At 46.1% G+C, this 11,420-nt stretch overlaps 1 protein-coding gene across 1 annotated transcript in view; it reads left to right on the top strand.

The window, feature by feature from the left end:
- Nucleotides 1-270: 270 nt before the first annotated feature.
- macrod2 (mono-ADP ribosylhydrolase 2) overlaps nt 271-11,420 on the top strand; it is a 351,067-nt gene continuing 339,917 nt past the window's right edge. Inside the window, exons 1-3 of the mRNA XM_084470307.1 lie at nt 271-489; nt 3,688-3,789; nt 8,843-8,956. Coding sequence (XP_084326433.1) covers nt 315-489; nt 3,688-3,789; nt 8,843-8,956 — 391 coding nt within the window. The 5' untranslated portion in view covers nt 271-314. The remainder of the gene's footprint in view (nt 490-3,687; nt 3,790-8,842; nt 8,957-11,420) is intronic.

Genomic DNA, 11,420 nt, shown 5'->3' with positions numbered 1-11,420 from the left:
ACGTTTGCTACCCCACCACCGCCTCTCGCAGTACACGCACACCCAGAGACGAACCGCTGCGCTGAAGCACCGGCCCCAGCCCGGAGATGAACCGCCTGAAACACCGGCCCCGGCCCGCACAGCGCGCCGTGAGCGCGTCGCTCTCGCTCGCCAAAACCCCACCACGGTTCGTCCTGTTTGACTGCTCCGCTCCTGCGCCTATCACATCCCCGCTTCCGGGTTCCCCGCAGCCAATCAGCTCGCCGGGATCCGTACACATCATTTACGCTGCTATCACGGTCGGTTGCACGTTCCTGCTGGAGGTAACACACTGAATGTTGACAGCTTCACAGGTACAAACAACCGTCCACGGGCTCGTCTCTTTCTATTCCAGTGTCCGGACCCCATTCGCTGTGAGCCTGGGTTTGCCACACTCCAAAAACAGCCATTCGAAGTCCAACCATTCCGGTAGAATGGACAAAGAGAAAACGGACTGGAAGATTGAAAAAGGTAAGCCTTGTTTTGGATGGGGTGGGCGGCGGAGGGGTGGTGGTGGGGGTGTACTATGTTCTGGATTGCTATAAGGGTCTGTATGGCAGACGGCGTGGATCACACATACACGCACGCACGCACGCACAACGCCTGAGCATCACTGTCAGTCGGGTTCGGTCAGGGATGGTCAAGCGTTGTGCGTCCGTCCGTCTGTGGACGGCGTGGATCGCACATACACACACCAACACTCACACAGACACACGCACAACGCTTGACCATCAATCACTGCCGCACGGGTGTCGGTCAGGGCGGCTGCCGCTCATGGTGTCTGGCTGGTCATCCCATTCGATCAAGTGGTGCAGCTGTAGTGCGCCTGGCCGTTCAGACAGCCAGGTCTGTCATTCCATGCCACAACATATCCAGATAGTGCTTCCTTGACTTGTCAGCAGGCTCACATTACATGTCCTCGCATTGTATGAGATTGTATGCGTCCTTTATTACCTGTTAGAATGTATCAACATCTATGAAATGCAGCCGCAATATGCAGGGCATTATCCAAGTAAGGACGGGGGTGCAATTAAATATTATATAGGCTAATATTTAAATAACAAGACATGTATTTAAGCATGTCACTGCAGGCGGTTACTTACAAATACTTCAGAGCGATATTACAAACTCATTGTAAACATGACACGTTGATATTTTATAAGACATGAGTTTAATACTATATGTTTCAGCTTTATATTGAATGGTAGTCAACATCAAGTTGCAGTTAAGATAGAAGAAGTGTGTATCTCAAGGTTCAATCTTTTCGATCTTTATCATCCCCGAGGGGCAATTTGATGCACAGCCAGGAGTAAAAAAGCAACAGTAAACACATAACAGCGATCACAGTTAAATGTGGTCATTGACCAGACTGGTGGCAGCAGGCATAAATGATACAACCGATCTATGGACAGGACACAGTAGGGTCTGTGGCCCGCCACCTTTGGCCCATTGAAAGCAAAAAGTCTCTTCTATTATGCTCTCTGTGAACATGTTTTGTTTCATGTTAACTTGCATTAAGTAATCACTGACATTGAACTTTGCACTTCCAGGGAAGTTCTTAACTATTAGCTATTAACATTTGATTCAAAGAAGGACACCATGAATCAAAGAGTGAACAAAAGGCAAAAGCGTTTTCCAAGTACCTTTGTTCCAAGTAGTGCATTACTGCAATATATTTTAAATGTCTATTATCCAAAACGTTATTCAAGGGGCCAGGTCATTTTTTAATTTTAGGTGGGAGATTAAAAAGCCAACCAAATTCAATAAACTTGGTTTGTATGTGGGTGTGTAAGTGTGTATGGGGGTGTTTGTGTGCGGGTGTGTGTGGGGGTGTGTGCGATGGCAAAGACATCCTCTATAAAGACATGGGCATGGGTCTACAATATAATTAAAGCAGCTTTAAAACTGACAGGACACGGCCAGAGAGAAAGTGATGGCGGAAATACTACCAAAGGTGTAGTAAGGCACCCCCCCCCCCACAACCACCAAATAATACCTCTTATGTCCCCCCTGGGCCACAATGGGGATGCCCCCCACAAGCGACCTCATGCAGGGAGCTCACCTGGGGGGCTTCCCCAGAACATCCAAGTCCCATGACTACAGCGGATGGATGTCGGCTCTGAAGGTGGTGTTAACGTACGTGTCTTCAACCCCGTGTGCATGGTTTTGTTTGTGTTAGTTACTCTCCGAAACACTTATGAAAGGTTGGCTAGGAGAATTACACCATGATGAAATCATCCCACCGTGTTGGCTCCTGTGTATTTTAAAACAAATCTCTAAAGTGTTTTATGAAGTCTATTTTTACATGCAGGCCTTACTTGGCAGATCCATTCAGCTCGTGTGTGTGTGTGTGTGTGTGTGTGTGTGTGTGTGTGTGTGTGTGTGTGTGTGTGTGTGTGTGTGTGTGTGTGTGTGTGTGTGTGTGTGTGTGTGTGTGTGTGTGTGTGTGTGTGTGTTTTAATTTACCAACCTCCCCAGAACAGTAGGAACAGCCCAGGGCTGTGTGACTAAACGTTGGCAGGCGGAGGCACCTAGGGTGGCAGTGGGGACCGTACAGCAGGTCAGACCGGCCACGCTCTGCCCGGACCACAGGAGAGCCCCAGCGGCTACCCACCTGGGGATAGCCAGAGCTGGCTACCTGCCCGCCCTTACACTCACACACACACACACACACACGCACATGGACAGGCAGACGCACGTGCACGTGCATGTAAACACACGCACACGCACACACACGGACAGGCAGACGCACACGCACGTAAACACACACACACACACACACACACACACACACACACACACACACACACACACACACACACACACACACACACACACACACACACACACACACACACACACACGGACAGGCGCACGCACGCACGCACACGCACGCACGCACACCCCGGCAGGCACGCACACACAGGCACACACATACTCATACACACACTCGCACACAAGCACAGGCACACACACACACACACTTATGATGTAGGCAGAGATATGCTTGCAATCAATTGGATGATATTACTTTACGTTATGTATATCCCCCGTGGGGCAATTAGTCTTGGCTCAACCTCTGCTTGGCTAGACAATGGAGTGTAGCAGTGTTTTTTTTCGCCGGGAGTGTATTATGGTCTGCAGAACCATGGGGGACTGGCGGAGGTCAGAGCCGGGGCACAAGAACAGCAGTACGGGGCAAATGCTGAGCATGGAGGTCGGGCGGGAAGCAAGCTGGGCCAGAGGGAGCGGGGACATGAGGTTGGCTGAGGTGAGGGCAGGGAGGCTGGACCTGGGCTGTACGGACACTGGGAGGGGGGGGCCTGGCTTAACCCTCATCCTCTGGAGATGGGAACAGGGAACCTATCATTGAACTTTGGAGTGTCGTCACCGACTGAAGGCCACGACGCAGTTACTGCAGTCTGGAGTCGTCGCCACTTCTGCTTTTGAAGATGAGGGACTGCTTGTTTTTGTTTATGTTTTGTTTTGTTTATGAACGGGTCTAGTTCAATCTCAATTGTCAGCCAGTATGACGGGCGGTAGAATAATCACTCAAGTTGACAAACGCTTTTGTCTTGCCCGGTGTCTTCCTCCTCTTTTTGCGACCCCCCCCTCGCTCTTTGAAACGTGGCTGTCATGAAGTCATTCTGTGGCTCTTCTGCTTCTCAGAGAGACTGCTGAGTCTGAACCTGGAGGAGCGACGCAAGGAGTACCGCCGGCAGGAGTTCACAACGCTGGGCGAGGTCAGCACCTGGAGACAGGAGTGTAAAGGTAAAGCAGAGCTGGACTCAAAGGGCAATATTGCTCTGCGTGATCACACCATCATAACTGTCTCTTCGCTGGCTACACTAAAACAACTTACCAATAGCCGTTTCTACAATCATGTTGTTAGGCCAATCCTGCCTCAGAGCATTTTGTGTGAACACAAATGTAAACAATAGCCATGGAGCTCTTTGTGATGAAGTAAAATACTTGTCTGGGGAATCACTGTTATGCTTTCCATAAACTCTATGCTAACCATCGACCTAATAACCAATAAAATCAAGGTCCACAAACAGATCAGATGCCAATGACGGAAAAATGTGCAGGGCAATAGACTGCATTTTCTGAATTACTATTTTATTCTTTATTACTATTCAGTCATTTAGAAGAGGCTTTTCTCTTACGATTAATTGTACTGCTTAGTATCTTATCAGGTACTGTTACTTTTACATTTACATTTAGGACATTTACCAGATGCTTTGATCCAAAGTGACTTACATAAGTACATTTGTCAGAATAAAGAGAAACAATATATCGCTGTTGGTACAGTAAAGATATTCATAAAAACAAGGGCTAAGCATTTTCAATTACTAGGTTAACCCATTCCATGTATACAACAAGTTAGCTAGGAAAAGACGCTGCACAAAGTACTATTTCTTAAGTACCAGGACGTGCAACATACGTACAATAAGTGTGTACATTAAGTGCCAGTGCGTACATTCAGTGCCAGTTATCCAAGTACTGTTATCCAAAGAGACATACAGAGAGATTTTCATTCATGTCATTAATGAGCTGCTAGGGGATATACAGCCTACAGGTAGACTGTTGACAAGGGATTCAAACCAACACCACGACTGCAAACCATCAGTGAGCAGTCAATCGTCAAAGGGCTGGGTAGCCATGCTGCTCATGTGCATGTCAGGAGGGCTCCTTTCCAGCTCCTTGCCAGGGGCCTTTTGAAATAGTGCGTCGTTATAAATGGTACCGCCACCGGAGATAAGATGTACTCCGAGAGGTAAAAGGACGAACAGTTCCTTCTCTGTCTGCGCAAAGCATTAAAGCGACAGGTAGACAAAACTACACAGGCAAAACTAGTAAAAGTTTTGACTTTTGCTAGATTTGGCTGTGCTTGTAAGGTCATCTTGATAAAAGATGATGAAAGTGTGTTGTGCAATCATCTGTGCTTCTCGTCTAGACATCCGCTTTAAAGGAGAACTACTACCGCCATCACGTCCCAGGCAACCACTCATTTTTCCTCTGGGTTTGTTGTCCTCCGGCCGACCTTTTGAATGGAGAATCAAGACTCACAGAAATACTTTGTAGGATGAACAAAATTGGTTCAAGAAAATCCCATGAAGCATTTTCATTTTTATACCCCATACTGCAATCGCCCGTATCGTCTCCCACCATGCCAACCTGTCTCCATATAAAAATTGTTTCATTGTGTGACATCATTTACTAGAGTTTACATCATTTGACACTCCGTGCACACAGGCAATAAGAAACTTCACTATCTCAAGTCTGCTACACAAAGTAAAGATGGACCACTTTATTATATTTACAAATTGTAGTATTTTTATTGCACACATATTAAGTGTGCTCGTTTCATGCAAGCAAACATCAAGGTCTGCTCCCTTTAAATTGTATATGTGAATGTCCATGAACTTGAATGGCTCTGAGAGATTCAAGCTGTGTGCTTTGAGGCCTCAGGCTACTTTGGGCTACAACACCACTAGCTACATCCACTACTCAGTGGCATAACATCATGATGATGGCCCCGGTGCAAATATTTTTTTTGTGCCCCCCCCCAAAGATTCAGTCAATGACTGCGTTTACATGGACATTAATACTCCGATATTAATCAGAATAAGGTCTTAATCAGAATATGACGCTGCCATGTAAACACCATTCTCCGATTGCCTTAATTAGATTATGGTCATATTCGGAATAAGCATAAGCTGAATAAGGTATGTGGAGTATTCCAATCATATTCTGAATATTGAGGCACATTCTAGACATGTATACACCTTTAATACGCCCGCAATCCACGCCCGCAATACGCCCCCCCCCCCCCCGTCAACAATTACACCCGCGGACCCTGCTATAAAGGTATGCATTACAAGATTCTACAGAATCTCACTCCGGCCAAAACCTCACAATTGCATGCTTTAATAAAGTATTGTTTTTTCCTACCATTACGAAAATAAAATATACAAACCAACAGAGCTTTGTCTCCCCGCGACCTTATATTGATTGAGTCTAAAACGTTCTCAGCCAATGAGAGTAGGGGTAGCAATCGCACATGGGTAAACAAATGATTGGAATGATTGGAATTTGGACAAATGATCATTCCTCCTCCCATACCAGCCACTCAGCTAGCCTACCTTACCGACCCGCCCCCGAGCTATTTAATTCACAAAAACATTATTTTTTATTATTATTTTTTTTCTTCCTCCATGGGCCCCTGACGGCGTCTGGGCCCCGGACAGCTGCACCGGTTGCACCGTCGATATTTACGCCACTGCCACTACTATATCAATGATTGTCGAGATCAGGGGCGGAGTGGCCGTCGGTACGATCGGGAGTTTTCCCGGTCGGCCGGTCGGCCACCGTGGTTGCGAGACGACCGCGAGACGTGTGTAAGACGGCCCTACAACCGCGATCGCAACAGCGCTCGCCCGCGATCCACCCCCCCACCCCCGTCAACAATCGCGATCGCTACGCCACTGGCTGGTGGAGGGCTGGGCCAGTCAGAATTCTCCCGGTGGCTTTTAGTGCCCCACTCCGCCCCTGGTCGAGATAATCAAAACCCCTTTGCATAGTTAAAAGTCGCATTCAAAATATAAAACATGTATGTTAATGAAGGTATTTGGTAACATTATACAATTAGGTTACATTCAGAACCCATTATTTAACATTGATTGATGCAGTAATAAGCACTACCTTACTATTAACTAATATTGATTAACATTGGTTGATGCAGTTTTAAGCACTACCTTACTATTAACTAATATTAATTAACAGTTAATTAATATTAATTAACAGTCCTAATTTCCATAATGTTTGTTAATGGTGGTCATGTTAACTAAGGAAACAGTGTTCATGCTAGTTAAGGTATTAATGGATACATTATTTAAAAGAGTTAGGGTTAACTTTAACCCTCTAACCCTAACCTTAACCCTTACACTGAGGCTATATAATAATTTATGTACCCCCATTCTAAAGGATTACCAGTTATTTAAACCACATTGAAACACAATCAAAGCTGTAATACTTTCAATTCTGGTGCACTGCATAGCTGTAGATGCACAACAGGAACCATGAAGCTTCACCACAAAACCCTTCCTCCTCCAGTCTCAAACGCTCCCGCCCAGAAGATGGCATGAACCCCAACCTGTTTCAGGCTGTGATCAGGCCGTGATCAGGCCATACACCCAGAAGCACAACGTCCTTCACAATAACGCCTATGGGCTTATTGAAAGAAAGTGGTTAACATTCGTCAAATTGCCTTCGTCCATGCTCCAAAACAGAGAGTCTGAGTCATGTTCTGACAGAAACGCCACTCGAGATGACTGAAGACGTTTTCGTGTGAGCAGTTATAGACATGACACATGTGGTTTTGATTTTTTAAGAGGAGAGTCCATGTATTCCATGTATGGTCCATGTATTCAATGAGTCACCGAGTTTTACTTCTATGCAAATCCAAGAATTCTGCTGTGTTGCTGTTTACCCATTGCGTTAAATCTGAAAATTACATAGACGTCATTTGTTTGTTTAAAGGTGCCATGACATGCCACCAGGTGTGGTGTGATTAGCCGTTACAAGCCGTTTTGGGGCAGGAAGTGGGCGTGTCCACCTAGATGTGTGCTGGATAGATCAGTCTACCAGCCTACCCAGTGGACTGTAGAAAACGTTGCTCATCTATCCGTCACACATCTAGGTGGACACGCACACCTGTGATGTCTTAAGGGGCTGATTTCCAAAACGGCTAATCACACCACACCTGCATGTCATGGCACCTTTTAAAAACTGGTTTATTTTAACGGTTATACAAATGGGTATAGAAGCACCGGCGGTAACATATCTCTACATTTGATAAAAGCAAAGTTGGATTCATTCAATGACATCAATTCTGGGTTTATTCCATTCCACTGAGAATTTCCAAATCAACCTAATACCAACATGGTATAGAAAAGGTTTTCTTGCATTCTGATTGGTTGGTTCATCGTTCATCCGGGAGTTCAGCAATCTCAGCAAATCCCTTTTCAATCCCGCCCAAATTGAATCTGGTATCAGGAAGCACACAGAAAATTAAAAAGTGATAAAAAAGAAAAGAAAAGTCTTTGCATTTGTAAGAAGAAACATGAAAAGTATGACTTGTTTTGCAAACAAACTAATATGATTCATTTGACATATGATTCTTTGACTTGTTTTAATGCTTATTAGATGTATAAATGGACCTGAATTCCAAGCTTGTCAGAGCCTTTAATGTTGGGGCTACACCTGTGTTTAGCCTGCTATGACAGCTTTGTGAAAGAGGTCCATGATTAATGTGAGTTATACGCTATAGTCTACCACTCTGGCCATGGTGCATGAAGGGAGCAGACCCATGATTAGTGTAATGAGCGACACGTGTGTGTGTGTCCACGATGACGCATCTTTGAAAAAGATCTTTCAAGGTCTCCATCGTTATGAAGCTGAATGAATTCATTGTTGTTTGTCCTTAAACATATGTAAAAGTTTGGAAAAATTACATCCCTGCAATCTAAGTATTAACAGGTTTCAACAAAAAACATATAAGATTAGATTTTTTTGTCTTGTTACTGGCTTTAATATCAAGCTCAGGAGGTAGGGCGGTCTGACTTGACCGGAAGGTTGCTATTTCCCCGGCTCCTCCTAGTTTCGAGGTGTCCCTGAGCAAGACACCTCACCCTAACTGCTCCCGACCAGCTGGCTGTCGCCTTGCATGGTGTGTGAATGTGTGTATAAATCGTTGTAAGTTGCTTTAGATAAAAGCGTCTGCTAAATACAAATGATAAAGCCTGCCCTTATTGTCTTACAGAGAATGCCAAAGTGGAAGAAAACGAGCCAACAGGTGGCAGCAGCACGAGTGACAAAGTTTCCCTCCACAAAGGAGACATCACCGTCCTGGAGGTGGATGCCATCGTCAACGCTGGTAAGCACCGACTCTCTCACCCCCCCCTCTCGGAACTGTGCTGCTCGGATCTGAACTTGCTTTCTGCCGGTCGCTATGCAGACATTAGGTTGTCCTTTGCTGCCCTCTAGCGTCGAAACGCCGGAAGTGCATGCTGGTATCGAGAGAAACGTCCATGGGATGGGTTTTAGTTACACAGTGACTGTTTCTAGTCACTGTTTCTGTATTCTAGTAACATGGGATTATTACAACATTTAATCAAATCGGAACAGTTTGGAGGTACCATGATTCGCAAATGTTGTGCAAAGCAGAAATCTTATTATTCAGATAAAACAGTTGTTCTTCAGAAGCAAAAGGGATGATGCTTGAAATAAATCTGGTGGAGTAATAATTTCTGGATGACGCAGAAGCTGCAAGGAACGCATGAAAAGATGATTTTCATTATCTCTTTTTCGGTAGATTTGTCTGAATGCGGTGTAATTTACGTCTGGCTCCATACAATCTGCACCGATTGGGAAATGTGCTGATAGATGGTCTTACCCTGCAGCAGTTGCGGCTGTCTGGAACTATTTCTGAGCCGTAGCGTCTGATGGAGTCTAGATTCAGACAATGCTCGCGCTCTGATATCATCATATTCTGCTGCTTCATGTCTGTTCTGTCCTAATAGGCTTCTGGGGAATTAATATAGCGCTTTGTGAATGAATGAACAAGAAAGTATGCATTGCTGATTGAAGCAAAAGAGATAAAGCTACAAAGGAGGGGGGGGGGGGATTGAATGTTGGCAGCTGTGCATAGCAACGATGCTGTGTCATGGCATGGCACTATAATAAAACACGGTGGGGGTATTTTCAACCTCATTCTCTGACAAAGGTGCGAAATGCTAAAGATGCAGAATATCACTGCTACCCAGATGGTCGTGCAGACAAAAGTACTTTAAATAACTGTTCTTTCTGCAATCATAGTTGTGGTTGCAATAGTATCTGGCCATGCCTTCAAAAACACATGATAATAATTTTTTGAATGTGGCTTATTTCTGCAGCATTAGCAGACTTGTAGAAATAGTAGCATTGAGGGGGAAAGCAACATTTGAAACCATTGTTTTTGGATCATAGTGTGCATTTCATTGGCGCGAGTATCCGTGACAATTGCGATGGCGGTCATTGCGTAGTCCGTGACGGGTGTCCGATCTGGCCTTCTGCTCAGGCCCTTACACTCCTACTCCACCTTCTGAGCGACCCACACAATTACACACTGCCCCGTAGATATCAACGTGGGCGTGCGGTTGAACAATCTGCCCGAGCACAAATTTTAGTTTTATGTTTGTTGTTAGCCGAGACCCACCGAGGTTACCATCGCATGGCAGAGCTTTTAGTGAGCGGTCCAATCACAGCCCTCGCTGCTGCGTCGCCTCGACGCAAGGTTACGGTTTTTGGGAGGAGCAGGTCCGGCCCTTGTGGTGGATGCAAGGAGGGCTCCGCAACCCCCTTGCGTCGGGTCGACGCGAAAACCATAATCAGCCCTGCTTGTCTGTTGTAATGCTCGTCTGTCGGAGCGGAGAACGCTCGCAGCAGCAGCCGCTGACAGACAGCCCCTGAATGGGCTGCGTCTTGGCCGGGGTCCAACCCATTGAGTTGAGCCCATTATCAAGGGCATCGTCGGGGGGGATTGAGGGATGGGGGGGGGGCTGGTTGGTGGTGGGTGGCGTCGGGCCAGGGAGGTGGGGGCTGGTGCCGGCCAGGGAGGACGTGCTGGTGGGGGGGGGGGGGGGGGGGGGTGGGGTTCAAGGAAGCTGAAGAAATTGCTGAGTCTAGCAGAATGTCGCCCACGCCTTTTGGCTCGTCTCTGCTCCCCGTGTCGGTGCGATTGTCTTGAGTACAGGTGGTGCGTGCGATAAGGCGATAGCCGTGGACTTATCTGCACTTTCACTCACCCTCTGGACCAGCTCGCCCTAAACAACGCCAGCATCATGTCAGCGCTCATCGGCGTCCAATAAGATCCCGTTAGAACAAAGCAGTAGTAGCTGTGCAGGCGAGCTTAACAGCTATTTACTTTAGTGTTTTGTAAAACACTGAGTACTTTTTTAAATAACATAAAAAAAAACAAAAAAAAAAACAATAATAATAAATATATATATATATATATAAAACAAATGTAAGATGTCAGATCAATACTTTTGAAAACATGGCGTGACGCACGGCAGTCCAAAGTGGCCCATTTCCAGAGGCGCCGGACTTACGCCGCACTTTGATGTAAGAAATTAAGGAAAACAAACAGAAACTCCTGCTGGGGCCGAGCGGGCAGAGAGGATTCTTGGGTGGATTTTTAAAGGCAAGCTTCCCTCGGCTTTCATCTCCCTCCCCCGCGCGGCGCTCTTTGTTTTGTTATACCCCACAGTGCCGTATTTCCATTTCATCACGCTGCTTCTCATTTAGACGCTGCGCCAGTGGCCTCTCGTGTACAGAAAAAAAAAAAAAAAACCCAAAGA

The sequence above is a fragment of the Micromesistius poutassou genome (genome assembly GCF_964030765.1).
Source record: "Micromesistius poutassou genome assembly, chromosome: 7".
NCBI classification, from domain to species: Eukaryota; Metazoa; Chordata; class Actinopteri; order Gadiformes; family Gadidae; genus Micromesistius; species Micromesistius poutassou.
The sequence above is the reverse complement of the archived record's forward strand: the minus strand, read 5'-3'. Positions and strand labels throughout refer to the sequence as shown.